The 27,821-nt window shown below is 36.3% G+C and overlaps 6 protein-coding genes and 2 long non-coding RNA genes across 11 annotated transcripts; 4 read left to right on the plus strand and 4 right to left on the minus strand.

Moving 5' to 3' along the window:
• The first annotated feature begins 954 nt into the window (after positions 1 to 954).
• Positions 955 to 6,521, plus strand: LOC135121235 (sodium/potassium-transporting ATPase subunit alpha-2-like). Its single transcript, XM_064045547.1, has 29 exons — positions 955 to 994; positions 1,750 to 1,827; positions 1,881 to 2,012; positions 2,061 to 2,121; positions 2,178 to 2,309; positions 2,363 to 2,430; positions 2,492 to 2,582; positions 2,640 to 2,747; positions 2,803 to 2,874; positions 2,927 to 3,022; positions 3,079 to 3,274; positions 3,336 to 3,391; positions 3,457 to 3,588; positions 3,645 to 3,684; positions 3,744 to 3,904; positions 3,984 to 4,095; positions 4,150 to 4,210; positions 4,269 to 4,494; positions 4,561 to 4,655; positions 4,707 to 4,800; positions 4,852 to 4,981; positions 5,042 to 5,112; positions 5,164 to 5,220; positions 5,288 to 5,492; positions 5,552 to 5,779; positions 5,842 to 5,989; positions 6,097 to 6,161; positions 6,226 to 6,329; positions 6,384 to 6,521. The coding sequence occupies exons 2-29, from the start codon at positions 1,759 to 1,761 to the stop codon at positions 6,500 to 6,502; spliced, it is 3,129 nt and encodes a 1,042-aa protein (XP_063901617.1). The 5' UTR covers positions 955 to 994; positions 1,750 to 1,758; the 3' UTR covers positions 6,503 to 6,521.
• A 392-nt stretch (positions 6,522 to 6,913) lies between these two features.
• On the minus strand, positions 6,914 to 7,922 carry LOC135121240 (uncharacterized). Its single transcript, XR_010278899.1, has 5 exons — positions 7,870 to 7,922; positions 7,673 to 7,794; positions 7,524 to 7,605; positions 7,062 to 7,179; positions 6,914 to 7,004 (listed from the first exon to the last, which is right to left on the minus strand). It is a non-coding gene; the product is annotated as an uncharacterized LOC135121240 (long non-coding RNA).
• A 2,912-nt stretch (positions 7,923 to 10,834) lies between these two features.
• LOC135121227 (transcription termination factor 1-like) lies at positions 10,835 to 12,885 on the plus strand. The gene is made up of 10 exons (XM_064045539.1): positions 10,835 to 11,086; positions 11,154 to 11,541; positions 11,603 to 11,679; positions 11,734 to 11,812; positions 11,880 to 11,988; positions 12,059 to 12,183; positions 12,245 to 12,404; positions 12,464 to 12,581; positions 12,638 to 12,755; positions 12,805 to 12,885. Exons 1-10 carry the CDS (start codon positions 10,835 to 10,837, stop codon positions 12,876 to 12,878), a joined length of 1,500 nt encoding a protein of 499 aa, XP_063901609.1. The 3' UTR covers positions 12,879 to 12,885.
• A 173-nt stretch (positions 12,886 to 13,058) lies between these two features.
• LOC135121214 (uncharacterized) lies at positions 13,059 to 13,772 on the minus strand. Of its 2 annotated transcripts, XR_010278890.1 has the most exons (4): positions 13,609 to 13,772; positions 13,428 to 13,507; positions 13,261 to 13,335; positions 13,059 to 13,209 (listed from the first exon to the last, which is right to left on the minus strand). It is a non-coding gene; the product is annotated as an uncharacterized LOC135121214 (long non-coding RNA). The 2 variants fall into 2 exon arrangements; XR_010278891.1 differs by having other exon boundaries at positions 13,187 to 13,335.
• Positions 13,773 to 14,710: 938 nt separating this feature from the next.
• Positions 14,711 to 16,783, minus strand: LOC135121226 (uncharacterized). Of its 3 annotated transcripts, none has more exons than XM_064045537.1 (8): positions 16,570 to 16,783; positions 16,378 to 16,518; positions 16,131 to 16,312; positions 15,951 to 16,075; positions 15,738 to 15,881; positions 15,543 to 15,655; positions 14,854 to 15,487; positions 14,711 to 14,766 (listed from the first exon to the last, which is right to left on the minus strand). In XM_064045537.1, the coding sequence occupies exons 1-7, from the start codon at positions 16,665 to 16,667 to the stop codon at positions 14,878 to 14,880; spliced, it is 1,413 nt and encodes a 470-aa protein (XP_063901607.1). In that variant the 5' UTR covers positions 16,668 to 16,783; the 3' UTR covers positions 14,711 to 14,766; positions 14,854 to 14,877. The 3 variants fall into 3 exon arrangements, with proteins under 3 accessions (XP_063901607.1, XP_063901608.1, XP_063901606.1); XM_064045538.1 differs by having other exon boundaries at positions 14,730 to 15,242; positions 15,291 to 15,487; XM_064045536.1 differs by having other exon boundaries at positions 14,730 to 15,487.
• Positions 16,784 to 18,736: 1,953 nt separating this feature from the next.
• On the plus strand, positions 18,737 to 20,956 carry LOC135121228 (uncharacterized). Its single transcript, XM_064045540.1, has 13 exons — positions 18,737 to 18,816; positions 18,943 to 19,104; positions 19,161 to 19,273; positions 19,338 to 19,466; positions 19,518 to 19,706; positions 19,773 to 19,819; positions 19,931 to 19,997; positions 20,061 to 20,095; positions 20,149 to 20,268; positions 20,322 to 20,439; positions 20,490 to 20,598; positions 20,671 to 20,722; positions 20,778 to 20,956. The coding sequence occupies exons 3-13, from the start codon at positions 19,188 to 19,190 to the stop codon at positions 20,954 to 20,956; spliced, it is 1,131 nt and encodes a 376-aa protein (XP_063901610.1). The 5' UTR covers positions 18,737 to 18,816; positions 18,943 to 19,104; positions 19,161 to 19,187.
• Positions 20,957 to 25,983: 5,027 nt separating this feature from the next.
• Positions 25,984 to 26,965, plus strand: LOC135121218 (peptidyl-prolyl cis-trans isomerase B-like). The gene is made up of 5 exons (XM_064045526.1): positions 25,984 to 26,107; positions 26,163 to 26,258; positions 26,311 to 26,361; positions 26,515 to 26,672; positions 26,766 to 26,965. Exons 1-5 carry the CDS (start codon positions 26,002 to 26,004, stop codon positions 26,928 to 26,930), a joined length of 576 nt encoding a protein of 191 aa, XP_063901596.1. The 5' UTR covers positions 25,984 to 26,001; the 3' UTR covers positions 26,931 to 26,965.
• Positions 26,801 to 27,821, minus strand: LOC135121219 (mitochondrial assembly of ribosomal large subunit protein 1-like). The gene is made up of 7 exons (XM_064045527.1): positions 27,812 to 27,821; positions 27,654 to 27,749; positions 27,405 to 27,602; positions 27,263 to 27,349; positions 27,140 to 27,200; positions 26,966 to 27,077; positions 26,801 to 26,876 (listed from the first exon to the last, which is right to left on the minus strand). The coding sequence occupies exons 3-6, from the start codon at positions 27,579 to 27,581 to the stop codon at positions 26,968 to 26,970; spliced, it is 435 nt and encodes a 144-aa protein (XP_063901597.1). The 5' UTR covers positions 27,582 to 27,602; positions 27,654 to 27,749; positions 27,812 to 27,821; the 3' UTR covers positions 26,801 to 26,876; positions 26,966 to 26,967.

The raw sequence follows: 27,821 nt of genomic DNA on the forward strand, positions 1-27,821 counted from the left end.
TATATCTTACGACAATTTTGCATTTCGCACTTTTAGCGTTTTGTTCGATAGGGGAATTTCTTAAAATTCATTTAGACCTGCTCACCTAAAACTTCTTTCACCGCATTTAGCAGACAAGCTTTACTAAAGTTTTGCCAATGGTATGTGGATTTTTAATTTTACGCTTAATTGCGCAATTTTGAGAAAGAGCAGACGATGCACTTGAGATGAAAAATCTTGTGCCCAGCTTCATTTTTTTAGGTTCTCGAATTTCCAGCGGAAAATTCTGGCGGATAATTAGTTAAATTAGGATGAATGTTTATTAAATTTCATGCCAGCTTTGCGGGTATAAAACGCATCATTGCAGAGAACGGTGGCATATAGCACAAACTGAGGTCACGCTTCTTGGTTGACTTCAATCAAGGTGAATCCAAAGTCATCACTATCCTTGTCATAATTTCTCTTCGGCTGTGCCATTTCCTAAAAAATAAAAATGTTACATGTGCAGACCTTTCCCTGGCCACGAGCTCTTCTTGGGGGTTAGCATTTAAATGTTTTCTGGAAATTTACGCTCGTACTTCTAAAACAGACGTTCAAATGATATTTGTGTTTTCTGCTCAATTCTCGGCTCAACGCTAATTTCAACAGCTTATATTTGAACTTAACGTTATTCCTCATTATTTAGTTATTTTTCTGATGAATTCGCGGCCTACGTTTTGATATCTCATGAACCACCGGCCGGGAACCGCTGGTTAAAACCCCCTCATTCGCGTGGTGTAAATATCGTGAATTTGAAGATAGCTTAAGTTAACTTTAAGGATAAATAAGGTAAATAAGATTTATAAGGTAACATGCTAGATTGGAAGAGTGCTTGCTTTATAAACTTGATGATTTTAGTCACATTATAAGAAAGGATTTGTATATTGCACTACTTTTAACTCATGCTCTCTAGCCAAGTCCTAATTTTTTTTACCAGGTTAACATAGGCAACAACCTTCCAAAAGCACTTATAAAGGTACGCAAGTTTTTTATGATAAATTTTGTATTGTATTTAAGACTATAAATGAAATGATAAAAATATTGCATAGTAAATTTAAGTTATTTGGGCTTATTCTTTCTTTTGTTATTGATAGTACTTTTATATATATTAAAACGTTAATATATACAATTTTTTATTAAAAAGGAGAAAAAAAAGATTTATAATTAACAATTGTTTAATCGTATTATTTTTTTATCTGTAATATAAAGAAAAAGTATTACTCCAAACTTTGATCTTTACTTACGCAATGTAACCTTATTAGTTTATTTACTCTTTCATTAACTAAACTACCAGCTAAGATTTAACCGTTTGTTTATTGAGTTGTTAGCCTGAATTAAATAAGTTTAACGTCCATGATTGGTTTACTATAAGGTATCTAATATGACGTCTTATTCAAACTACTTAAAAGAGCGCAGGTTATACGACATTTTGGATTTCCATCCTTTATTGCTTAAATTTTCTCTTTAGCGCAACAACTGATAGTAAGCGGCCTTGTAAGAAAGAGGCAAACATGATTTTTTTATCAAACCTTTTTCTTTACTTGCACTTATTTTGCTAATCAAATATTTTTTTTATCTGTTTACATTCGGTTCATTTTTAAACTATATATATTACTTTGATATTATAGTCTTTATACTACATAGTACTTTAAATTTTTTGAGAATTAATATCGTTGGAGTCCTATGTAAAAAAAATTTTTATCGTATGTTAAAATTTAATTTTTTTGTTAGTGATTAATTATGATACGTGGAAGTATTTATTCGCAATCGGAAGGCACGACTCGTAAAGGGAGTCAAATATTAGGAGCGGTTATATTTTTAACACTTTTTTAATTTACTTTATAAACTTTCAAGTGTTGTAGGACGATGCTCGTAACACAGCTGTCTCCGTAGCAGTCGAGGTCTCAGCAAAAGTGGCTGAAAACAGAAAACGTTTGAAGCAAGGCAAGTCGGCCAAGGACAACGTAGCGGATTTAAAAGAAGAATTAAATATGGTTGCTTGTTTATTATATGAGTTTTCTATGTTTAAATATTTTTCATAGGATGAACATTTAGTCCCTCTGGAGGAACTTTACTCTCGTTATAATACCAACGTTGAAACTGGTGAAGTGCCTGCATATACTAAAGGTTAAAAGACTCTACTCACTTTTTTTAAACAGGATTGCCATCTGCGATCGCTGAGAAGATGGCTGATGAAAAACCTAACCGACTTACTCCTCAGAAACAAACTCCTGCCGTTATTAAGTTTTTACTTACTTTGTTTGGAGGCTTTTCAATGCTTCTGTGGATTGGTTACTGTTCTGTTGCTTATAAGTTGCCCACCGCCGACAGCTTTCTTAAACAGGCGGAGTGTTAGCCATTATTGCCTATATCATCGATTACTCTCGCGATAGCGGTGCCCCTAGAGACAACGTTGTTTCTAAACGATTTTAGCGACCACTAGAACAGGTTGTAATGGGAGTCATTTATACAGCTCTACTTGGGAGTTGTTTTGATTGCAGTGGTCTGCATCACCTCTATCTTCTCTTACTACCAGGAGGCGAAGTCGGATGCCGTCATGAAAGGTTTCGAAAAGTATAAGACACGTACATCCCTGCTACTACATACTGCACGTCCTTTAGGCTTTTTGAAGATGCAACCACAACGGTCGCACGTCTTGAGGGATGGCAAGTGGTCTGAGGTGGATGCGGATTTTTTAGTGGTCGGCGACATAATTACCGTGACTTATGGCAAGTCGTTCTTGCTTATCCATTCACGCTTCGTAATTATTTCGACCTTCTACAGGTAATGTAGTCCCCGCGGACATCCGTATCATCACTGCCTCCAGCTTTAAAGTGGACAACTCTTCTTTGACTGGTTAAACGGATCTCGCCTTTTAATTGTTATTCTCAAACTTAAGCCTTATAAGGGGAGGCGGAGGCACTCAGCCGGTCCCCAGAGTGCACAGACGACAACCCAATGGAAACTAAGAATCTTGCTTTTTATTCAACCAATGCTGTTGAAGGTGTCTCCCCCGTTCTTGGTGCCCAAGGATAAAACTGTTTACTGTTTTTTTATAAGGCACGTGTACTGCAATTGTGCTTCGAACGGGAGACGACACGTTTATAGGGAAAATTGCCCGTTTAGTAGGAAAGACAAAGAAAAAAGAAACGCCCATCCGCAAGGAAATTCGGCACTTTATCCACCTCATTACCGGGCTCGCCTTGTTCCTGGGCGCCATCTTCTTCACTCTGGCCATGACCGTTCAGAAGCAACAGTAAGCTTAGCGGGAGCCTCCAACCCCTGCAGCGCCTCCTTAGGACCAACTTCTTTTCTAGGTTTTTGCAGGCCCTCGTGTTTTTAATTGGTATCATTGTGGCCAATGTCCCGGAAGGTCCTTTTCTGTCATAGTTAGCCCCACGCAGCGGGCCTAGCATAGCTGCTAACCTATCAGTTCAGGTCTCCTCGCCACGGTCACGGTCTCACTGACTTTAACTGCAAGAAAAATGGCGAAGAACAATGTGATTGTAAAGAACTTGGAGGCCGTCGAAACTTTAGGCTCCACCTCGTGTATCTGCTCCGATAAGACTGGTTGCTTTTCTAACGCGAACCTCTTTTTCTTCATCTTATCGCCTCAATTTCTGCAGGAACACTGACTCAGAATCGCATGACCGTCAACCATCTTTGGTATTCACGTGGTTACTCGGCAATTTCACTCTTTCTTGTGCCTACTGTAACATTTCTAGGTACGATCTTCGAGTCTGGGCAGTGGATCCGGCCGTTGAAGACTGTTTTCAAAAGGAACATAATTCCTTTAAAATGCTGTACAGCATAGCCACGCTGAACTCACGAGCTACTTTTGAGGAGACAGACCAGAGTAAGCCCCTTAGCGAGTGGAGGACGAGCGGTACTTTGGCATCATGCGCTCTTTGATACCTTCGCTTTGCTTATCTATGCCGTCACACACACACTACCCAAACGTTAAGGCGATGCCTCTGAATCTGCTCTGATTAAGTTTTGCCAGCAAATTCGGCCCATCTCCGACGCCAGAAAAGACAACCCTAAAGTTGCAGAGATCCCCTTTAATTCTACTAATAAGTCTGCGTTCTGTTCTGTGTTACTTATTGGAAGCTGTTATCAATGCTTCGCCAGATATGCCGTGACGGTGTGCGAGCAGCGAGATGAGGGCGGGCGGTTTGTTGTCTACATGAAGGTTTGACTTGGCTCTTTGAAGTGAAAATTTTTTATTGGTGGCTGACCATTTTGGTAAGGGAGCTCCGGAACGCGTCCTTGCCCGCTGCAGTAAAATACTCGTGTGTGATGAGGAGGCGCCGCTCGATGATACCTACAAAGAACATTTTGAAAAAGCTTACAAAGAATTGGGTGGCCTTGGCGAAAGAGTGCTGGGCTTTGCATATCACAACCTGGACACAAGTCACTATCCTCCGGGCTTTCAGTTTGACTCCGAGAAACCCAACTTTCCCTGCGAGGGTTTGGGTACGGTCGGGATACGTCTGCTTGCCTACTCAATGCATATATTATCAATGCATTGTTTGCTTCTAGTTTTTGCCGGGCTATATGCCTTGATCGACCCACCCAGGCCAGCCGTCCCGTCCTCTGTCAAGGCGTGTCAGAGTGCTGGCATACGTGTTATTATGGTGGCTTTATTAATATAAAATTGTGTCAAGAAGTTTTATCGGCTTTTCAAGGTTACTGGCGATCATCCTCTCACCGCTAAGGCGATAGCCCGATCCGTAAATATTATTCGAGATGAAACCGTCGACGAGTTAGCCGCACGAAAAGGTCCGTTACCAACTTAGTGTCTAAGCACTGATCCCAATCTCGGCTTTACAGGCATATCGGAGAGCCAGGTGGAACCAGGCGAGGCCAAGGCCATAGTGGTAAGCGGGCAGAAGCTTAAGGAAATGGATGAGGAAGAGGTGCAGAATATTATACGGGATTACGACCAGATTGTGTTTGCAAGGTTCTGGCGGTGAAAGACGCGCAGTTTTATTTTATAAACTAGTAAGGTGTTTCTAAGTAGGACTTCGCCACAACAGAAGTTGGTCATTGTAGAAGCGGTCCAGAACGTTGGCAACGTAGTTGCTGTGACCGGTATTTCCTCTGTATCTTGTCGCGCTGTTTGCATTAATGAGCTTCCGGCAGGTGACGGTGTCAACGATTCTCCCGCTCTGCGCCAGGCCGACATCGGCGTTGCTATGGGTTGAACTATTTATGATGGCGTTGACGCCACAAATTACTAACGAATACTCTATATACACACTATAAGGGATTGCCGGTACAGATGTATCCAAGTCAGCGGCAGATATGATCCTGTTGGACGATGATTTTTCTTCCATAGTTAAAGGTGTAGAAGAAGGCCGGCTTATATTTGACAACATTAAGAAATCCATCGCATACACATTGACCTCGAATATTCCTGAGCTGACGCCTTTTTTGGTTAATGTGTTACTTAATATACCACTGCCTTTGAGGTAAAGGTGTGCTCTGCATCGTTTTATACATTCATCTATAACTTACTACTGCTGGGAAGCACAATAATGATTCTCTGCATCGACCTTGGTACTGACATGTACCCCGCCATATCTCTGGCCTACGAAAGCGCTGAGTCAGATATAATGAAGCGGAGGCCGCGGGATTCCAAGAAGGACAAACTCGTGAATAACAAGTTATTGCAAATCACTTACCTCCAAATTGGGGTGCTCCAGGCGTGTGCTGGCTTTTTTAACTACCTCATTGTGATGGGCGACCACGGCTTTTTGTAAGCACGCCATTCATCGCCATAGCACTTGTATGACTTCTATTACCTCTACGGACCCGCAGACCGAAGCATCTGAAAGGCCTGAGAGAACAGTGGGATAACAGAAATATCAATAACCTGAGGGATTCTTATGGCCAAGAGTGGACCTACGAAAGTCGCAAGAATCTCGAATCGATGGCTCAGACTGCTTTCTTGCTTGCTATTGTTCAGGCAAGTTACTAGTCTAGTTGTGATTTTCTGGCAGCTAGACGAGTAAATGTTGCCGCGACTCCGCCGCTTCTGCTTGTGTTCATTTTTGTTGGGTGGTGGTGCTTTAGGTGCAATGGGCAGACCTTATTATTTGTAAAACACGGATGTTGTCGATCCTTCACCAGGGCATGAGGTTTTTAACTGCTAAGAATACCTTTCTAAGCAACATTCCATGTTACTATATCGTTTTATAATAGAAACAAACATCTGATTATAGCCTTAATCTTTGAAACAACTTTGATTATCCTGCTCACTTATGCACCCGGGATGTCTGTTGCTTTTCGAACTTACTCCCTTAAACGTCTCTAATACGGCTGTTTTTTCCATGGCATATTCAAATAATCATAATTTATAGCCATTTACTGGGTATCGGCCCTCCCGTTCGCCTGCTTAATACTGCTGTTTGACGAGATGCGCAAGCTAATCATTAGAAAATACCCGCAGGGTTGGGTCCGTCGTAATCTTTACTATTAGGATTTCTGAATAAACTCTTTGCCCCTTAAAATAAAGTTGAACCGATCCTCTCGAAACTTATTATTATTGAAGACGAAAGGCTAGTCTAGTACCCTTGTTAGACAGTTGTAGAACAAAGGTGATGGTCCACATTTACTATGGCATGGTATAATTAAACGTAATGACACAAAGAAGAGTTATTGTAATAGTGGACTTAGTGCTTTCTAAAGCGCCTGTATGCGAAAATTTTATGGAGCTTAACTGTTCTTTTTAAAGTATTGTTGCTGACTGCGGGAGCTACAAGTAGACGAGGTAAGCTTACTGCCATCGCCCACACTCGAGTTAAAAAGTGCTCTCTACTGTTACAACAGACGCTTTTTTAGGGCAACAACAGTGTAATGTTAAAAAGCTCCAAAGTTTGAATATTTATTGCTTATAAAATATATTAGTAAAAAAAGATTTATGAAATATAGTGACAAGGCCCCCCTTTAAACGATTAGTTGTCCATTTTAACATTCTTCAACTATTTTAGTAATGTAAAGCTGACACGGCCTCTTATTAGAAGATAAAAAGTTTTTACCTGCACGGATACTAAGCCATTCTGGCAAGTTGCTGGGAAGAGTAATCAAGTCGAGGTCAAAAACTTCAACGAATAGTTCGGTCATATATCGGCTTTTATCTTTAACAAACAAGCGATACTAGTATATTAAAATGAAAATGAAGAAAGGGCAAGGAAACACGGAAAAGGAGAAGAAAAAGGCGTCTCCAGTGTAACTACAGCTCCTAGATACTATATTTATTTCAGTTACGACTAATGCAAAGCCCAAGTTTAGGAGCAAGTAGTTTCCTTCGAATGATAAAGGTAACAACTAAGCAATTGTTACGCAGTATAGGTATATTAAAAAAAAAGTTTTCTCAAAACGTAGTAAAAAGGTCTAGTAAACCTGCTGACAATATACGTCGAGTTTTTTTATTTCAAACATAACAAGCTTTACCACAAGTTTGGCTCTATGCCAGAAACCAAAACAATAAAAAAACTTACTTCTTGTATAATGGAGTTTAGATTCCAAAGCTGAAGTCTTCGCAAACACCCAACAAGAATGCCTGTTTGGTGCACACCAAAACTGTGCCAAAGAGAAAAACACTACAAGTACTGCGGAAGTAAAATTGTGCCGCAATACATTCACTTACGAGCACATAATCAAAAGAGGATATCTCTCTGAATCAAGCACTAGTTCAAGGCCTTCCTTAATTAACTCCTCACCAACAGGTTTCCAACCTAACTCGGCACGCAACTTATGCCCCAAAAGATTCTGAATACGTAAAGTAAAATTTCTTCTAAAAAATATCAACAGGTAAAATAATAATGAAATGGGGTACAAAAGTACCACAATTATGTTTTCGCCTTGAAAAAATTCAAGAAGAGTTTTGACAATTTTTTCCGGTGATAATACGAGAACAGTATTTAATTTTAAATTTCTAAGTAACTTTCTTTAACAAATATCAACTAACAAAATAAGGCCATACAATATACCTAATAAAAGGGAAATGCACTGGATGGAAAATAGAGGATCTGAATAAATTTTTTTCAATAACACCAAAAGCCTCTGGTACTACTAGAATGTCATCGCCAGAAACACCCATCGTGAATGAAAAACAGATTAAGATAGCGAGCCCTATACAGTGCTTGTTATCCCCACCACTCCAAAAAGTTAACCCCCGCTGAAAAATAATTAAAGAAGGGAAGTAAACATGATCCTTAGCAAGTGACTTACGTCCTCTTTTATGCAGAAGACACCAGATAAATCCTGATTACAAAAAAGCTTAATGTATAAAAGATATAATCTGATCTGCTATGAGTTGCGATTTTACAAATTAGTCTCCTAATTCTTCGATCAACTTCCTGAGAATGTTTACTTGTGAGACCGAGCCACTTCTGCATAACCAAAAACGGAAAGATTTGATAACTAATGCATTGCATGCGCATTTCCTATAATATAAACTACATAAACGTTTTTAAACATATCTTAGAAAATCGAGAACTATAACAATATTGCATTATCTACTCGCTTATTTAATTATTTATATATGGGAAAAAGAGAAGAAGAAAAGCTGGTAAGCGCTGAAAAATAAGCCTCACTGTTTTTATGTTAAAATTTCTAAAGACCTTTAAAATGTGAGGGAGATCACCCTCCTTAACCTCCTCTATGTTGCGGGAATATAGATATCAAGCATGCAGTGTAATATTACCAAAATATAAATAAAGACTTATCAAACTTTTCACTAGGGTTTCCACTACTTAAAAACAATTGAGCAAATAACTAGGAATCTTTTAAATAACAAAGCACTAGCAAAAATACAACCTTTGTGTATTACAAATAAAGGAACCTATAAAAAATCAGTAAAACAGAGAAATAGAATAATAGGGGTTTTCCTTGGATGGAATGAAAGCGAACTTAGGATTACAACTTATCAAGTGTAAGATTTCCCACTATTAAAACAGATACCTTAATAAATGAATTCTTATCCCCTTAATGTACGCGTTCACTTTTTGAACTGGCAAGAAATTTAACAAATGGAGAGCCCATTTGCTCGGGTTTGCGTCACCATCCCCAAGATAATTTGTCTTTTAAGATTTGAAGTTGTAAGATAATAAATTATGGATTGAATTGTTAAGGCAAGGAAATGTGTTAGAACTCGATACCTTGAAAAATGATTAGGTATTAAGTCCTAGCATATAGAATGGTAGCTAGAGAGAATGACCATTGTCCAAAACTGCGGTTTCATGCTATACGCAAGATATAGTCCAAGCAGCTAAAATTTTTCAGTCTTTGTTGTTACACCCGCCGACCTCGATTGGCTGTGCTTTCCTCGGACCAAGGTAAGCTTACAACAATATTAACAGCTACGATTGCGCTTTCACTGTCCTCCACTCTGACTCCCCCTTCGAATTCCGCTTTATTAGATGAGGTAGTCGATAACTTTCAGTGAACAATAGCAGCTGTTCATGTTGCCGTGAGTAGCGAGGTAGTGTGGCGCCGAAATCATCTACCTATTTATATAATAAATCTTATTTACTGACGCCGGGAGTGAGCCTGATCGCATTACGCGGTATCTTGAAGCCTAATCGTCTTATAAACGCATAAGACAAAAGCCCACAACTCGGTACAATAGATGCTGGGAGGTGGACTCGAAGAGCGTGCAACCATCCATCTTTTTGTGCTTTGACGAATGTTTTGAGGTTAACAAAGCCTTTAAGTTTGCGCAAATAATGTACTACGTGAGACCTTTACAATATTACGTTCGTTTTGGTATAATGCACCTACTGAATATAAATTAAAGCTGACTGTGCTCGTACCGCTGACCGCCAGCTGGTGTTCCGTAACATTATTACTCACCGCCCTCCCACGCACTGGACAAGCCGTTAATTTCACTGCTTGCTACTACTGAAACCACCCTTCCTTTCGAGCTTTTCGCCGATGACACTGCAATCTAGCGTCTCCCAAGAGCTCCTCACTACTACAACACTTATAACGCTACCTAAAAGCACTTGCAAACTAGTACAGGCATTTGAGGACAACTATCCTTACAAAGGGGAACTAGGCCTGTAATTGCGTAATTTCCTTTATGTAAATAATAACGTAATGCCATATAATTTTGCTTAACATGCAATGACCTACATGATTTAGTTAGCAAATGATGAAATGACAAAAAGTTTTAGAGTACTCTTGACCTCAACAATCTTCATTCTAAAGAATAAGCTTATATAACTGTCTAAACGATTAAAGTCGACAATTTTGGGTATGACAAAGGCTTTAATCCTAGTATTTTTACTAAGTCACTTCGTTCCGAGTTTATTAATTAGTTTGAGGACAATTTAGAAATAAAATTGTAATATGCTCTAAAATACCTCAATACATACCTGAAAAAGGAGCTGCATGTTGGACTATTAATAAAATAAAAGACATATAACACTGCTTACCACTTAAAAAAAATAAACGAAGACTATTTGCAACAGGTACGTGCCGGAGAAGTAAGGTTACTTCTCGGAAGATGACCTCAAAATAAGAAACAAAAAAATATTTTAAAAAAGAACTCACGGAAACGAAAGCGTCAACCACGCCCGTCACCCCATCAAAACAAAGGGCGGTTACGAAAGTACTTGTGTACCCTTTTCTTACACGGCTAAATTAACATGTAAACTTTACGTATGCATGTTGTTCATAACTTGGTTATGGCCAAATCTAGGCTTGAGTTAACAAATTTTAAGGCTAAAGAAAAAGGAGGTTAATCAGAAATACAAGCAGCTCAAAAAAGAGCGTTAGCTAGGAGTTCTCCTGTAAACTAAATAATATGAAGGGCAAAAAGCATAAAAAAGATACAAGAAAAACTGTAGACTCCTTTGATAACCGGGAAGACATTATTTTTAAGGAAAATGGTTCTTTGCATAAAACCAAAAGCCATCGATATAATTTCGGTAATAGTGAATACAAGAAGAAGAAAAAGAAGGATAGAAAAGGGGAGTCCTTAAAAAAGGGAGTCGCTTCTAAAAAAGAGGAAAGACTCAAGACACAGCAGGACGGCCTGATCAACTCCCAACCTAATGTAAAACTTTTACTAAAATTAACTTTTAACACAGACCATAAACATGCTAACTTCTGCAAAACTGTAGAAAAAAACTTTTAAACCACTGGAAAGTCAAATTAATAGGGAAAAAAAGCTCCGGTGTGGGGGAGCTGAGAAGGATTTAGAAAACTTAAAAAATTTGGGACCCTCAGAGCCACTACTTATGTCTTCCAAAAAGGTTAAACGAAAAAAAAACTTACTTGGCAAAAAAAAAAGAAAAAAGAGCTGTATTGAACCGATAACCGATTTAAAAGGTCTACAAACCAACTTTACTCCCTTAGCTACAGAAAATGCGGGTGAAAATAAGACAGTATCTAATATTAAAAAGTATCTGGTAGCCCCTCGCCATATTGGCGCTAAAGATAGCGGAATTATATTTGCAGAACTCCCATTTTCTTGGACAAAAAATTTAAAAGCTTCTTTAAGAGAAGCCGGTAACTTCACTAACTTTAAACCTGAATTACATATTTTCACTTTTCATGAACATACCTTTAGGAGTTGAGTGGAACACTGGGAAGTTTACTTGGCGTGAAGATGGTTTAATACGTAATAACGTGAAAACATACTCTGATGTATATCATCGTTTAATTTTCTAATTAATTTGTTGCAATCTGTCTTCTCCACAGATCCACGGCTCAAAAGATTTAGAATCGTTAATAGAAAGTAAATTTTCTGTAGAAACGGCCGATTTTTGGCGTTTTGTTGGTAGTTTTCTTAAGGGTTTTTACTACTGCCTTAAATAAGCCTATTTTTTCCTTACTTTCACGTTTAGCTACCGGTGTTTTGAGGCCACTTAGATCCGTTATAGCGAGGACAAAGAGACTATACAATACTAAGCTAAAAAGAGCTTTTACTCCCGAAGAAGATCAGATAATACTTGAGTACTTTGTCATATACTCTACTTTTACATAAGCTTCCTGTTTATATCTTTTCTTTCTCTTATGTATAAAGATATTTAAAAAGGGGGAGTAAGCAACGACCACTTCTTGAGCTAGCAGCCAAATTGGACAGGACAGCTGACCGCATCGGTAGTCGTTATAAGCAACTTCTCTGGCAAAAAGAATATACTGGAAAAGGTGCACTGTTATAGCTGCTTTCTTCATTATAACGCTCCTAAGCTTTTTTTTTTGTGATGAGGCTACTGGTCTCAGGAGGAGCAACAAAGACTTGTCGAGGCCATCAAAGAGATCATGGGCTGCACAGAGGAGGAACTAAAGCATGTGTGGTTTGGTGTTCCATGGGTTGAAGTAGCTAAGAGGGTAGGCACTAGGAATCCTCCAAGTTGTCAAGTGAGATGGTGCTTAACAAATTCCACTTAACCTGTACTCTGTAAGTTTTAAATAACAAATATTATAGGAGAAACACACTAAAGTATGGGTCTAACAGAGGAAAAATGGGAAGATTCTGGAAAATCTCTAACTATCAAGCCCTCTGCAAAAAACTTATGGAAAAAGGCTTTGCTGATGAGTCTGAAGTAAGGCCTTGGTTACTTCCTTCAAACTGGGTCTCACGCTAACTGCCCCCTACTAGATCACGTGGTCTGTATTAGCTGCTGAGTTTGGCTTCTGTCCGGGGGTCCTGCAATACCATTTCGATCTGCTTAAGCACATGTTGCCCCTAAACATGCCAGCTGAAAAATCGTTTAAGGGTAACATTGTTTCGCACGTGTGTACTGCTATTTTTCTCTTCCACCATAGAGTGCTTGCAGTACATGCTCGACCACACCTCATATTCAAAGCTAATTGAGTGCAGACATCGCAGGCAGAACTGATAAGCTGGTCTAGTTTGCTTGTTGAGGGTATAACATAAACTTTTTTTTTGAGGCTGGACGGCACACGGGAAAGCCCATGCCGCCCTCATATTTCATCATACGTATAAATAAAGCGTAAACAATAGAATTTGCTCGCGTTATCATATATAGCTTATTTATTTATACAGAAGAGCGGTAGTTTGAAAAAATCAGCCAGGTAATATTTTACTTATTAGATTATCTAACGTTGTTAAGGCTTTAACTATTTTATTCTATTTAACCCGGTTTTTCTGGTCCCAAGAAACTTATAGAAGAGTTATCTAAGCTTAAATTAGTGCTCTCCTTGGAATTTCTATAGTTAGGTGGTATCAAATAAGAGAGATAACTAGTAAATGAGGTAAACATTAATAGATTAAGAGCAAAGAAGTCATGGTTCATTCCCAATTTTACAATATTGCGGTGTAGACATCTCAAGTAACTAATAAAAAGTATTAAGATCAGAAGGGTCGTTAAAAGAACTTATAAAAGTTTAAAGAAAGCAGAGTATATGATAAAATAGAATGTTAAGACCATAAATTTAAATCTTTCGACGTCCAGATGTCCTGGTACAGTTTGCAAGCTTTTATTAGAGAGTCATTAACTGATAAAAGCTGTTAAAAAAAGCTACATGTAAATAGGAAACCTAAAGAAAACTAAGAAAAGTAGAAGTGCCGGACAGTCACTAAATAGTGAGTGAAGAATTAGTGTAAACCTGCTGAATTTCAGTTGAACCAAGAGGAGTGCGGGAACAGTCGTTATAGTAGCTGAAACAACTTGAGTAATTATTGTTGTTACCACCATTATTTTTGAAAGAAGTATTTTTTTCATTATTAATTTTAGTATCAGGTAACAGATGGCAACGTTTACCATTCATACCTTACATACCCCCATGTAAAGCTGAGGTGCAAACATACAAAGCAACCACAATGTCAGCAACCCCCTCTTTGTTGGCTCGAGGGTGCACCCACTCGATAGAGTCGACTCCGAATACTCGAACTGCCACTAACCAACTGTTTTAATTTGTAGTTAAGCCTAAAATGGGCAAAACCTTGGGGCTTAAATAGATTTGTTTTTTTCTGCGAAATCACTAAAATGAACCTAGGCGACAAGTGGTAAACATAGTAACCAGTAACCTATAGGGGGTTAAAGAAGAGGTTCACCGCATTACACGGATTAACTAATGCACAAGGGACACCGCAGCGCCGCATTATCTCTGCATTACAAGGGATAAGCCCCGTATTTACAAGTGTACCTTTTAAAAACTAAATAATTATAAATTTCTATAAAATAGTTTTACGTACATTAGGTATTTTTATGTATCCTTATGAAGAATACAAAAATTTAATAAAAATTTCAACAGTAATATACAAGAAAAATGAAATAACTAAACATACAGACTTGCAGGCCCTCTGAAAATGAATTTAACTCGTTAAGGACGTCTCTGTTGTTAATTTTATAACTATGAGGAGAACTGTATAAAAACCGTTATCGTATTTTTATTAAACTTTTTTATTAAAGTTAAAAGTACATTCTTTAAACAGTTATGTTGCTAGGAAGTATACTATTTTTCACTTTGCCTTACTCCGTAGATTATTTATCTGTAAAAAAAGCTTGGAACAGCCGGAAGGTCTCGAAAGAAAACCTTAAAGTTGTAGAGAATTAGTTATTAATTCTTAGCTAACAGTGCAAAATTCTTAACCGATTCGTGGTTACTAAAGAATTAAGAAAGTCTCTAATTACAGAATTTATACAAAAACGTACAAATAACATTTTGTGTTTTTATTAAAACCCAAATTAAAAAGTCTAAGTATAGTGTCAATAGTGCTTTCGTATTTACAAACTATGGGAGGCGCAAAAATTCTTTAACTGCCTGATAAGAAATTATAATAGTTTTTTTGGTGAAAACCTACTACAGATATACCAAGAAAGCAGTTAAGAAAAATCTTCATAACTTAACTTATTTACGCATTTCAAGTTTTTCTTAGTTTGTGTAGAAACAACTTTGTGTGATTAAATCGAGATGCATTTTGCAGTTATCGGGGATCCTGCCACTAGTCGAGAGCTTCTCCATGTTCTCGACATACAACGGTATCAAACGGGGTAAAGACAGCGAGAAAGCTGTGAGACACTTGGTGCATCGCAGTCCGGAGGCGCCTCCTCTACCGCAAAACTTATAGTTATCGGGCAACATCGCCGGCGTGTACGGGCTGGAAAGGCGTTTCCGCACCTCAAGGAGAGTCATAAGTAAAAAAGAAACTAGTCGGACTATTTCTTCGCAGTCACTTTCTGGAAAAAGAGCTTTTTTACTGGTTCTCAAAGCGCATTGAATAAATTCATACGAATGAACTAAAAAGATGGTTAAAAAAACAACCAATAATACTTTGAAAGGCTCACCTTCAACAGCTGAAGTTAAACTACTATAAATGTCGTTCAAATTTAAAGAGGACGGGATCAGCAGAAGACAGAATGGAGCATTGCAGAAAGTTAACGTTCCATTATTTCTTAACTTGCAAAAAGCCGAGAGATTCTTAAAGTTGGTTCTTGTTCTCAACAGATCAAGAATTAAGCAAAGCCTCACCTTAACAGGATAACTATTAGTTTAATAAGTTAATGATTTTAACAAATACACCATACTACGCTTATTACATAGCTGCCAGAGATCTCAGAGTAAAAATTCGAGTTTCGTAGGAACTTTTATTGTAGTAGGTGCTCAGACAGGTCTGTACTTCAAATTTCACCTCCTTGCATATATATCTGTCCTTAAAGACACAATTAGTTATGGTTCTTTATAGAAAAAAGGCAATAAAATTCGAAAATAACAGTAATTTAAAGAAGGCAAACCATCTTAAGGGCACGGCATAATACGCTAAGAAGTTTATGAAGTAGAAACCAACTCTCTATATAAATTTCGAATAGATTAGTTTCCTTGAATCCTTCAAGTTCAAGTTCTTTATTTATTAGCATCTTAAAACACGCATCGACAATCTTTAAAGTACAGAGATATTTAAAATAGTTAATACCAAGTGTACAATACTATAAACTTTAATTTAGTACGCATCGAACTGCCCGATGAATTGGAACCGAAAAAAAGGATTTTAAACGTTTTGGACTCGAAAAGAAAAAACTTTCAAAGGCATTTATAAAAAGTCGTATAGTATGGGCACCTAAATTAACGAAATCTTGTACACCAAATAGTAAATCAAGTAAATAGCAAGTTGAAATAAGCTAATTAACTAGATTCCTTGCTTTGCAAGAGCAGCAAAGATACTTCAACTAAGTCCCACGTTAAGTAACTAGATAAAAGTTCCAAAGAGGAGGTTTCAGCTGATAAAAAAGCGGAAGCTCCAAAAGAATTGCACTGGGCGTACTTAAACTGATTCATTAGGGTAAAAAAAGCTAAATAGTCCTGGTTAAAACTAAATACGTTCATAAAAAAGGATAAGTACAAAATAATAATTTAATAGATACTTTAATTTATAACCAGTGTTTTTCTTGTTTTCTTACAATATTAAAAATTTCTTTAAAAGTGTAAGCAAAAGGAAGGAATTCTGGACTGCTACACATAGTAAAGGTTTCCATCATTAAGGCTAATTTCCCTTCAAATCCATAGCGTAGTATTAAGCTTATGTAAATTATTTAGAAAATATTCTGAGATGTTTAACAATAATCCAACCTAACAAGATTTGAATTAAGTGGTCGAGAAGCCATACTTTTAACTGAACGGTCTGCGTGAGTCGTTTCTCCTCCTTTGTTAAGGGAAGACTTTTTCATTTTTAAGCTAAAAAAATTCTACACTTTTTTTAAACATTTACGAGATCTTTTGTCAATAAGGCAAGGCCAAACTTTAGAAGCTAAACCGTGCAGACTAAAATAGGACTCCTCAGGTTGCTAACGAGCAAGCAAATATTTTTTTTGGTTTCCTGCTACCCTAGAGGGCAGCAAGATAATCAGTTGCCTCAAGCTTTTTAATTTACTACTTCTATGTTTCTAAATAAATTAAACTTAAATGCTTATCCAACAAGAGGGCTATATTAAAAAATTTGGGTTTCTGTGTAGAGGAGGCCTCCGGTGAAAGAAATGAGTCAATGTTTAAAATATCTGAATACCAAAATGGGATAAATTGTGTATGTACAATGATAATCTTATTTATTAGACTTCTTAAGTGAAAATAAGATTAAAATTATTATCCAAAGGCTAACAACAAATTATGCTACCTAAATTGATATGTTAAATTAAAGATAGCATAGAAACTTGTCAATGCTCCCTCTGAGTAGTCGAAACTGGTTTTATGGGTCAACTACTGCAACTTATTACACCTTAAATCCCGGGAACTGAGGATAGGCAAAGTGTATTTGTTTTACTCTCCAGTTTCTAACCAGTTTTATGTTTTATTAGTTTTATTCAGTTTTTATTAGAAAATAGTGAAGTTCTAATATCTATTACGGGTCATAAAGCCTTTAGGTTTAAAATATTCTAAGTTTACTAAGACATAATCTGATGAACATGCCAATGCGCCCTAAGTTTCCTATTATCGTCCACCCTAAAAATTCATCCATTATTAATTTGTGATTTGAAAAGATATCTCTCCTAGAGTTGATATCGTAGACACGTGCACATTTACCACATGCGTCTAGCGCAGGGCTAATCCATCCCTACAGTTTCATCATCTATTTTGTTTAATTTAATAATAAAATTTTCAGTCATAATTTTCTAGTTTATCAACTTAGAGTTGACTTGAAAAAATCTCCCCGAGGGTTAAGTAGACACTTAAAGTACTTTGGAATCTACGAATCAAGAAAGAAGTAAATTGACTGAGCAATAATGATTTCCATCAGTCCTATCTTCGACTAGTAAATTAGGGCAAGGAGTATATTGAAGCAGTTAATGCTCGTGTAAAATTTTTTCTGCACAATTTCAGTAAGTAAACTTTGTTCCGTTGTTACTATGTATACGCTATCCGAACTTATATAAGCGAGGTTACATACGCAACCTTTATAGACTAGAAAAAAAAAAATTTTGTGGAAATCGAACCCAGGACTGTGTTTGTGCGACAATGCTCCTAACCGCTGAGCTACTTAGGCAACCTTAAAGCTCGGAATGGTAAATTAACATACATAACATACATAACTTGTTATACCCTCTCTACTTTTAACACTCCAGGCGTAGGTCTGGATTAACTTCGATGGAGGGGCCAAGAGGGTGGCGTTGGAAAACAGCGTGAACGCAGAAGATGATTTCTTAAATGTAATACAACAAATTGATCAAGATTTGTAGAACTTACATATCTAAAAAAGAAATAGTTTCAAGGTAAACTATAGCGCATGATTACTTAAATTTTGGTTGTCAGTAGTTCTTAAATTTTAGGGATATGGATAAGACAGTAAAGCTAGAATGACAGAAAATCCGTGTTCAAGTAGGTATTTTTAAAAAGCGGTGCTAAAGTTATGTACACTAGCAAACTACTCCACACACAAGTAATCATCAACTCTTGGCAGCGAGGTGGCGTTAAAGGAATATACAAGAACAAAAGTTCGGAAGAAGTAGAAAAAGCACAGTGCAGAAGCTCTAAATTTCATTAGACTAGTAATGTGTGACTTTAAATTTATTTACTTGATAAATTACTGTATGCTAAATTCAATTATCTAAAACCACTAAAATAGTTATGACAGTATATGCGCCACATGGGTCTAGGTGTTTATTGTAAAGAGAGACCCAAATTGGTTAAGATTAATTGGGTTATAAAGATTTGCTATATAACTTACGCACACTAAAATAGACTTGCTGTTTCAAAAGACCATTTCTTTAAGAAGACTTTGCTGTTGAGAAAAAAATGAGTCGGACTTATAAGGTGGCTTACAGTTCTATTATATGTGAAGTGACACTTGGAGGAAATCATACTATTTTTACTCTATTAGAAAGGGTTATTTACTATAAAATTTAAACTGTATATATTTATGATAATAATCTATATATATACTACATTATTAAATTAATATGAAAACTCTTTAATATTTGAGTAAAAACGATGTTAGTAACTTGTTATAAGGTTTGTGCAAAATTAAATTTAGACGTTAAAGAATATGAACTTTGCGTTCTTGGCGTCACTGCTAAAACAGTGGATACTTTGGGTTCAATAAGTTCGAATGCTCGCCATCAATTAAGTTTAAGAAAGAGACTGAAATTATTAGAAGAAACTAATATTGAAGTGGTAAGATGAGCCGGATAAATATTATTTAGTTTATGATAGCAAGTATATTTTTATAGGCTTTAAAACTTATTGAGCAGCCTGTTATGGTTGATCTTTTTGAACCAGGAACAACTTTGTTTCAAATATTATGTCATTTTGAACCTATTGAGTTTGCGTCCAGTAGATTTTTGTATATGAATATATGTGGCAATAGTAAATTACAATAATAGTTAATATGTATGTATATCTCCTAGAGATCTTAATAGAAGCACCAAATTAGGAGATCTTTCCCAAGGATTTATCTGTTCAACCAAATTTATTAATCTGGTTGTACAAAGAAAGGTGTTTTCTCTTCCTGAAGACATTGTATATACAAGTTTACGGTACATCTAGCGACTAAGAAAATACTTTTTTAAGGTTTATTACCATCTCAGCTCGTTAGGCTTATTTTCTGGAAGAGTATACATTAGACTATTACTTGTTGACGGCGCGAACACCTTTACCGGAACGCCGTGCGACTATTATAAGAAGCTAATTAAGCTGAGCTATTGCTTTAGTAATTGCACTGATGTCAAAGTTTCATCAAAAGAATCACAAGAAAGTTTTGCCCAAAAGTCTATAAAGTGAATATTGTTATGCTTGATTTACTTGTTATTACTTTTATTTATTCTTCGGGGTCTCTTATGAAGTAGTTTGACACCCTTAGTTGACATCAAAGCGAAAAGGACGAATGACGGTATGACCCACCTTTAACTTTTAACTATTTTGAAAGATACGATGCGCTGGCTTTTTTTACAAATCTCCCTACGGTTGACTTGTTTGGATTCTCCTTTATTGCTTTTATTAGTAGAAGGTGGCAACTCTATAGCCCACGCTCAAAGCAACTATAATGGGGGGGCCGCAGAGTGCGTTTCGTAAGAGCTTATTCTATACTCTTACTTTAACGGACGCTTATGTTGGAATTATCTTATTGTGAGGGACCCCCTTATGGAAACGAGAACTCCTAGCCAAAGTAGTTATACATGTGAATAAAATTAACTATTTATTGAAATCAGCGGAGTAAAGGTAAGACGGAAGAACCGCCTCAACTACATTCCGAATTGCAAAGACTTGTTTACTTTGAAACTTCAACAGCCTCCTCCGCGTCAGCTTTGAACATCCCCGATTCTTTTTTTGAGCTTACTGGCACGTCCACCTGCTTCTAGAGTTGCCTGTATAATTTTTTAATCTACTCTTAGAGGACGATCTTCGACTCTACCAAGTTTTACTTTCAGAAAAGGCCTCTAATACTAATAAGAAGGTCGAAGATAGTATCGGGCCATCCAAAACATCTTTAAGAATACGATTTAGCGAAAGGTGTGGTTCTCTTAGATTTGTTTATACGCTTTCTTTTATTTTTTTTTCAGCGAAGTTATGCAAGCATGCTTTCTCTCGAGCGAGCTCGTCCAATCCTTGTTCGACCTTGTGGCTCAGCACGTGGAGCCTGTCGAGCAAATTATTCCAACGACCGAGACTGTAAAATCTTTTGACTTGCTTGCCCCACCTTTCCGCACGCCGCTTTCCACTATGCTGCATCGGACCTTTCAGGATTGTGGTCTCCTTCCAGCAGCCACCCTTTTTTTTAAGAGCGGTGATACTTGTTTAGTGTAAGGAAACTAATCAAAAAGCTCGTTGCTAAAATAATTTGATTGTAGATTCGTTGCGACTTAAAGAATCTTTTAAAAATGAGTATCTTTGCACTTGCACAGAAGCCAACCGACTGACTTTAGATGTGCATGAAAAGGCTGCCCCCATTTTACCGTCCTCTTCTACTTCCCCTTCTTCGAAGCTAGTGGCGCGTGCTTGTAATTGGTTTAAGTTTTCCAAAAATTAATGTTAAACAGTTTCTCTTTCTCAATTTTTAAGGAAGTTTATGTGTAATTTATGAAATAATTAGAAATTTCACTATCTCAATAATAGTAGTTTGGCTTTTGCCTTTCAAATCTGGCTTGTAAGCTCACTTTTTTATAAGTCGGTAATTCTTCATCAACATATGTTCATACCTTTAAGGAGATAGCGAAAAAAGAGGAAAATTTTGATTCCATCAACTAAAGCTATAGCGTCGACCCTCCTATTATAACATTTCAAGTTAGAGAATAGGATTGGCAATCCTTTATGAAGTGCTGGCGGGACTAGGCTCGCAGCGAATTTTCTGGGAGCAAAAAGATCCTAAAGGTTCGACTTACCAATGGCAATACTTGGAACTAGTGAAATGATAAGGTGTATAAGGTTATAATAGAACTCACATCGTAAAAGATGTTATACAGTCCAGCCTAAAGACAATTAACATCCCTATTCTCGTCCCTTTTTTTATAAGTAAACTTTTCTTTGAAAAAAATAACTGTTTGAGGTCAAATTCAAAAACATATTTATGATTTTAGTGGTAAAGTGATATAGCTCACTTTACGTTTGAAAGTGTAGCTTTTAAGAGGTAGGCCGCCACGGTAATAGTTTGTAAAACTAGTAGCAGAGATAATAACAATTTGACAGTAATACAAAAGTATTACAAAAATGCTCCTCCACTTACAGTCCAAGTTTAATGCACCCGTCCGCACTTTGTGAGGCAACGTTAGAAGGTTGTATAGTAGTAACTTCTGGAGAACTTGAGATCCTTACCAACAGATTTTTTTTTAAACAGCCCTACTTTTATAGAGTAGCCGGCAAGATGTTGCTCTTGTGAGTACGAGGTTTATTGTTCTTAGGGAGTTGTGTGTCTAGTACTTAAAGTCTTCTCTCCTGATGGGGAATGTTAGATACTCCCCCGGAAGAGTAACATCGGTAATGTACCCATGCCCAGATAGTACTTAACCAGATATCTATATATTTCACATAAACGGAGCTGTGTCTGTAGACGCTTTATTAGACCCTGATAATTTTTTTTCTGTTTAAATATTACCATCCTTACTTCTAGTCTTATCCAATGTATATAATTTAACATTTTTACATTTCAGAGTTCTTTAAAAATGTCTCTGCATACATATCTTGCAACATAGCAAAGTTGCATTTGCATTCAAGATTTTTTGTAGGACAGAATTAGCACCTTTTATTCTTTTATGGTTCTTCGTCGCTTGATTGGCCTTCTTCTATTAAAGGCTATAAGAAGAAGGTAAGGGAAAAGCGATCGAAGAAGCGAATAAAGAAATAAGAAATGAGGAAAACCCCGTTGCCTCTTAAAATTTATTATTTTGTAGGCATTTGCATACTACAGCCGGTCTTCGTAAGAGAACTTAAGCCGCTTAATTAGGAATCCTCCCTTCTGTAGGTGGTTGGTCCATTCGACCCGGGCCCCCACCATTTTTGGTCTAGCGTAGTGAAAAATTGCTAAAAATCAACACCGCGGAAGCATCCATAAACACTAGAACCGAAGCCGTCTAGAGACAACAACCAGCACCACCGTTAGCGAGGCCTTCCCGGCTGTGAGCTCCTCACTGAAAAATTAGAAACCCTTGCCTCTTGTTTACTACTAATCTTTCTATTTTTTACTTCATGCTGTTTATTACTGCCCTTCGCGTAGAACTTTCTTTTACACTCTGGCGACTCTTATCTAACTAATAGAGAAGAGAAGAAAAAGGCAAAGTCAATATCTTTTGTTGAATTGCTTCGCATTACATCCGAGAGATCTTTATTTTCTGACAAGCGCGTAGTCACAGCCACTGTGTACCTGTGCTGTTTGCTTCCAAACCTTTCACTTTGAATTTTCTTTAGCCCCTAATTCTTCGGGCTTTGGCCCTTTTAACCATTCGTTATATATATTTCAATTTATAACACTATTTGGTCTTCATTAACGCTTAAGCTTCAGACCATCCTTAGCCATCATCCAAAAAAACAAAAACAATGCAAAAAAGTTTCAAGTTTGATAAATCGCTAAGTCATCGTTTATGTTTTAATATTATTTTGCTCGAATAAATAATAAAAATTAAAAAATAATTGGTTAGTAAGAGACTACTTTTTTGTAATTTTAAGATAAAACCGGTCTGTTGTTGTTGTAAATAAACCGACGAAAATGTGAGGAATCCGACTTTCTGTGAGTTTTTTCAAAAGGAATCTTTTTAATGTTTATTACTATTCCAACTAGAATGTAGTTTTGTTCAAACTACATGAGTAGAAACACCGCAGTAATCCAGAGAAAAAAAGCCAAACGGCCAACTATTTGTTTTTCTCTTGGACACATTCTCATGAACCAGTTGGTCTAGACCTCTACACCTTTTTTATTTGCCTTCTAATAAAGTATAATAACCTTTTTTCTTTACCGTAAAGTCGTTGGTTCGATTTTATTTTTAAGCAAGCTAACGTGTAGCACTTAGCTTCCCTAGCATGGAGGGGTAATATTTGGGTAATTTTAAATATCTTTGTAATGTTGTTTAGTTTCCTGTGCTAGGGTTTATGAACCAAGGTAAAACATACAAAACTTGCAGAAACTATGACCTTTTAAACTAGGAAGTAATCTTGGTTACCAAACATTAGGTAAATTCAGTCTCGTGTTATCGATCTCCTAGTGGATCAAGCAACTGACTAGCTTACCATTAGTGAATCTTCTCTGAATACTGGATTTTTTTATGTCTTTTTATTGCCAATGTCAACCTGCACTGTTAAAGAAGTGTCAAACTTTTCTCTTCCTAGGCACATAGGAGACTAACGTCATGTCTTCCCATATCAATAGAAGATTTTTCTTCTTTGTGTTCATAAGGTAAAAAACTAGTAGGGATGAATCTCATTTTTTCTTATATAACGTATAGTGTAGTCTTTTTAATAATAACCATGTAGCTAATTCAAATTCAGTTAAATAAGTACCACACGTTGCATTGCGGCTTTTGTGATGATTTGGTTCTGTTAGCCTTAAAACTCCGCTTGTAGCTAATTTATGTTACCTTCGTTCATTTTTTGTTTTCCTACATATGGAATACCATTAGTGGATAAAAACTTTTAAATCGAATAGCCACCATATTTTTGAGTCGTCACTGCCTGAACAAATATTTACCTTGAAAATGTACTAACTGCTCATCAATGTTCGAGTTACTACCGGGAATGTAACAAGGCCAAAACCAAAACTGCTACTCTAAACCTTTTTTGTTAATTAAGAATAAACCCATATATTGTAACCCTCTCAAAATAGAATAACTGAGTGATTGGGTTTTTGTTTATGGGAATGGGCTACAAGACCATGTAGTTCCACCTTCCGCTGTCGTCATTGTGCATAAATCCAGATCATTCTCCTTAGACTCAGAAGCTACTCTATCTGGTATATCTGATGATTTTGACTCATGATCAGAGACCAGAATAATCTTCTTCCATTCTGTCAAGGGCTGCAGAGTTGTCAACACTGAGGTTATCTAAATACCTTCATGTCTTTATCTGACATATAATGACCTGAAGACATTCTGATATTTAAAATATATGATATCGCAAACCAATTATGGTTTAATTAAAGACTTACCCACCTAATTTAATGTTAGCTGTAAGTAAACTTATAAGACTAAAAAATTTACGCAAATCGAAGACGTAACACTTAAGTCGTAGCAATTATATCAGCTGATTTCTGCGCTAATTATACCATGTTTCAACACGTTAAATGTGCGGATGAACACCATGGACTCGTTGAACCCACGTTATGAGTAAAAGATATAAAAACTTTTTCTTACATTTTAATTTCGTGTAAAAAGAACACAATATAATTGCAAAATAATGATCCATAAATTTCTGTTGATGAACACAAAGCATCAAGTTGTAACTTTAATTTAAAAAAAAAATATAGATATAATTGTAATGAGGAGAGTGTAGCAGACTCATTTTAACAGGATTTAAAGCTAAGCACGCTGTGCTTAAAGATAACGTGCATAAATAATAATATTACAAAAGATCATCCTCTCGGTTTTAAATCTTAGGGTAAGCGGGTGAACCTTTTAATATACATTATATACCTATTTATTTATTTTTTGCACTTGCATGTTACCGTCGTTATAAATAAAGTAATCTGCTTAATCTACATTTTTCGAGGTGAGGGTTTGGGAGGTTCTGTCATATTATGTTGCCTTTAAGGGTCATGTCTAAGTAAAACTGAAAACTGCCTACATTGAAAAATTTCCTTTATAAATATATATATATTACAAAAATAAAGAAACAGTAAACCTTCACTGTTGTTTTGTAAAATTTTATAAAATTATTAATAAAAACACATCATTATTACTATTATATTAATATCAATTGTTATTGTGTTTTAATTGCTACTATCCACTATATTAAAATTATATTAATATCAATTGTTATTGTGTTTTAATTGCAATTATCCACTATATTATAATTATTGTTGCTTTATCTCTTTTTAGTCACTATATCCAGTTTATACCATGTTGCAGGAACAGAAAGCGATGATAAAATAATAAAAAATTCAGAATATCTAGGGTGTTCTAGGTAACGTTAATTTAATAAATAAATAGCTTTATACTCAGCGGAAAACCCCTTTAATCAAATAACTAATTTTTATATAAAATTTGTTTTATACAGTTCCTACTTTTAAAAAACTAAACCTTTACCTTTTAAACAAAAATTTTTGAAAAAATTACAGCAATAAATTATTTTTAATATTAAAGTTAATATTACTTGTATGTAGATTGTGTGGTTATATATCAAACGCCAAAGTAAGTCTGGATGGTCTATGTTCTTTATCTTATATAATTCTTTTTATTAATTTTTATTCGCTTCGCTAATTATTTTATTCAAGTAAAACGTTGAACTTGCCAACTACTTGGAACAAACACTTAAACTTTTAAAATTTAGAGGAAATACACCGCAAGGGTTTTCTCTATTGCATGATGGAGTGGTGGAAAGAGGTTGTCAGTTTTTTAACCTTCTTTGGGCGGTCCCTCTGGGAAGATTTTAAATATGCTGGCGAGATATTTATATTTACTGCCATTTCTTTTTCTTTTAGCTTATGGTGACGATTCCCCGAAAATTACTCAGAAGGTGTTTATGGATGTGTCCATAGGGGGTTAAAATCTTTTCAAATTTTCTTAATAACAGCTGTTAAAAAAAAGTTATCTTAGGAAAAACTTCAGAGCGCTTTATAATTGGCTTATTCGGAGATGTTGTTCCCAAAACCGTCAAAAACTTTGTGAGTTTGTGCCTCTCTGAGGAAAAGGGTTATAACAGTTTTAAATTCTATCAAATTTAATAACATGTTATTTCTGACAGGTTACAAGGGTTCTAATTTCCACCGTACTATTAAAAATTTTATGATTCAAGGTATAGTTTAATGGCGTTAACTGTGAACCGCTTCTAAATAATATTTAAAACTATAAACACTTTACTATATAAAAACAAGCATACACTTTAGCTTGTAATATTTAAATTACTAAAATTCATCAGAAACAACTTTGATAATTTTTACTTGCCAAGGGGGAGATTTTGAAAATGGTGATGGCACTGGCGGACGCTCCATATATGGAAGGCGTTTTAAAGATGAAAACTTTGAAATTAAGCACTCTAAACCGTACTACCTCAGCATGGCAAACGCTGGCCCCGATACCAATGGATCTCAGTTTTTCATTACAGTGGTACAAATTTTACTTTATTACTGAAATCCATAACATATATATATATATTAATTATATAATAAAAAAAGTAAAAAGAAACATTTTATTTTTTAGGTCCCGACCCCCTGGCTTGACGGTAGGCACGTGGTCTTTGGAGAAATTCTTGAGGGCCAAGATGTAGTACGGAAAATAAGCGAAGTCGAGACCGGTTCTCGGGATAGGCCTCTGGAAGAAGTAACCGTCAGAAACTGCGGCTTACTAAAAAAGCCCGATCCATAGGACTGCCTCTGGAATAAACTATTTGTGTTGCCAACCTTTACTGTTCGCTTTCGTTAAAAATGTATTTGATCCGCATCCTTCTTTTTCCCCTCGGCATCAACTTCACGTGATTCGTCATCATATCACATAATTGATCGTCATATTTCCCTTAAGAAGTGCAGGAAACAAAAGTACTTCTCGTATCTTTTCAACTAATACTATAAACGCACCCAAAACCCAGAGCTTTTCCAGTTCAAGCCTTTGCCTGGTCGGGGCATCTAACAAATGTACCTATCAGAATACGTAGTTGTATATTAAGAAAACCTACGTATTGGACATATAAACCCGCCTACCTGAACTCCTTCAATTTGCAAGATACACCAATTTAAATCGTTTTCATCGACAACAAAAGAATTCTTGTCTGAAGACAATTCTTGCCACTAGTTAATTAACAGATAGACGAATAGATAAAAAAAAATGAAAAAAAAAAACAACCAATTTTTTAATTTCTTCTATGACCTTGCGGGAGTGTCGCGCAGATAAAGTAGTGACAATAATAAAGTAGTTAGCACGTTCGTGACGGCCAGAAACATTGATGGCGACGAGGGCCTTGCATTTACATTCTAGTAAAAGTGGGCAGAGTCTCTTAAACAGGTTTAATGAAGTTTCCATAGCTACTTTCGGTAAAAAAACCTTCGCATAAGGATGTCATTTAAGTTTTTAAAGTTAATACAAGATGTTTACTTTTTCAAGGCTACACTTGTTGCCTAGGTCCGCTGAAATAGAAAGGTTAGAGACGTGTCCTTGTGCCTTAATGTAGTTAAAATCTATCTTCTTAACCTATAATAGTCCGTCGTAAAGAGTTCATTAACACACATTTCAAAAAGCAAATATATCGTTACTAAATCGATC

The sequence above is a fragment of the Zophobas morio genome, unplaced genomic scaffold, assembly GCF_036711695.1.
Source record: "Zophobas morio isolate AGI-343-1 ecotype UQ-CSIRO unplaced genomic scaffold, CSIRO_AGI_Zmor_V1 ptg000532l, whole genome shotgun sequence".
NCBI classification, from domain to species: Eukaryota; Metazoa; Arthropoda; class Insecta; order Coleoptera; family Tenebrionidae; genus Zophobas; species Zophobas morio.

Coding starts and splice junctions, on each gene's coding strand:
- LOC135121228 (XM_064045540.1), top strand. CDS start 19,188: ATGGTTGATCTTTTTGAACCAGGAACAACTTTGTTTCAAATATTATGT. Junction 19,467..19,517: donor ATTGTATATACAAGTTTACG/GTACATCTAGCG, acceptor TTACCATCTCAG/CTCGTTAGGCTTATTTTCTG. Junction 20,269..20,321: donor TTCTTTTTTTGAGCTTACTG/GCACGTCCACCT, acceptor ATCTACTCTTAG/AGGACGATCTTCGACTCTAC.
- LOC135121219 (XM_064045527.1), bottom strand. CDS start 27,581: ATGGAAACTTCATTAAACCTGTTTAAGAGACTCTGCCCACTTTTACTA. Junction 27,201..27,262: donor TGCAAATTGAAGGAGTTCAG/GTAGGCGGGTTT, acceptor GTATTCTGATAG/GTACATTTGTTAGATGCCCC. Junction 27,078..27,139: donor GGAAAAGCTCTGGGTTTTGG/GTGCGTTTATAG, acceptor GCACTTCTTAAG/GGAAATATGACGATCAATTA.
- LOC135121218 (XM_064045526.1), top strand. CDS start 26,002: ATGCTGGCGAGATATTTATATTTACTGCCATTTCTTTTTCTTTTAGCT. Junction 26,108..26,162: donor TATGGATGTGTCCATAGGGG/GTTAAAATCTTT, acceptor AAGTTATCTTAG/GAAAAACTTCAGAGCGCTTT. Junction 26,259..26,310: donor GTGCCTCTCTGAGGAAAAGG/GTTATAACAGTT, acceptor TATTTCTGACAG/GTTACAAGGGTTCTAATTTC.
- LOC135121226 (XM_064045537.1), bottom strand. CDS start 16,667: ATGAAAAAGTCTTCCCTTAACAAAGGAGGAGAAACGACTCACGCAGAC. Junction 16,076..16,130: donor CTTGCAAAGCAAGGAATCTA/GTTAATTAGCTT, acceptor TTGGTGTACAAG/ATTTCGTTAATTTAGGTGCC. Junction 15,882..15,950: donor TTCATCGGGCAGTTCGATGC/GTACTAAATTAA, acceptor TGTACTTTAAAG/ATTGTCGATGCGTGTTTTAA.
- LOC135121235 (XM_064045547.1), top strand. CDS start 1,759: ATGATACGTGGAAGTATTTATTCGCAATCGGAAGGCACGACTCGTAAA. Junction 2,748..2,802: donor CATAATTACCGTGACTTATG/GCAAGTCGTTCT, acceptor GACCTTCTACAG/GTAATGTAGTCCCCGCGGAC. Junction 6,330..6,383: donor TCGAACTTACTCCCTTAAAC/GTCTCTAATACG, acceptor CATAATTTATAG/CCATTTACTGGGTATCGGCC.
- LOC135121227 (XM_064045539.1), top strand. CDS start 10,835: ATGAAGGGCAAAAAGCATAAAAAAGATACAAGAAAAACTGTAGACTCC. Junction 11,680..11,733: donor ACGTGAAAACATACTCTGAT/GTATATCATCGT, acceptor TCTTCTCCACAG/ATCCACGGCTCAAAAGATTT. Junction 11,813..11,879: donor CGATTTTTGGCGTTTTGTTG/GTAGTTTTCTTA, acceptor TTTCACGTTTAG/CTACCGGTGTTTTGAGGCCA.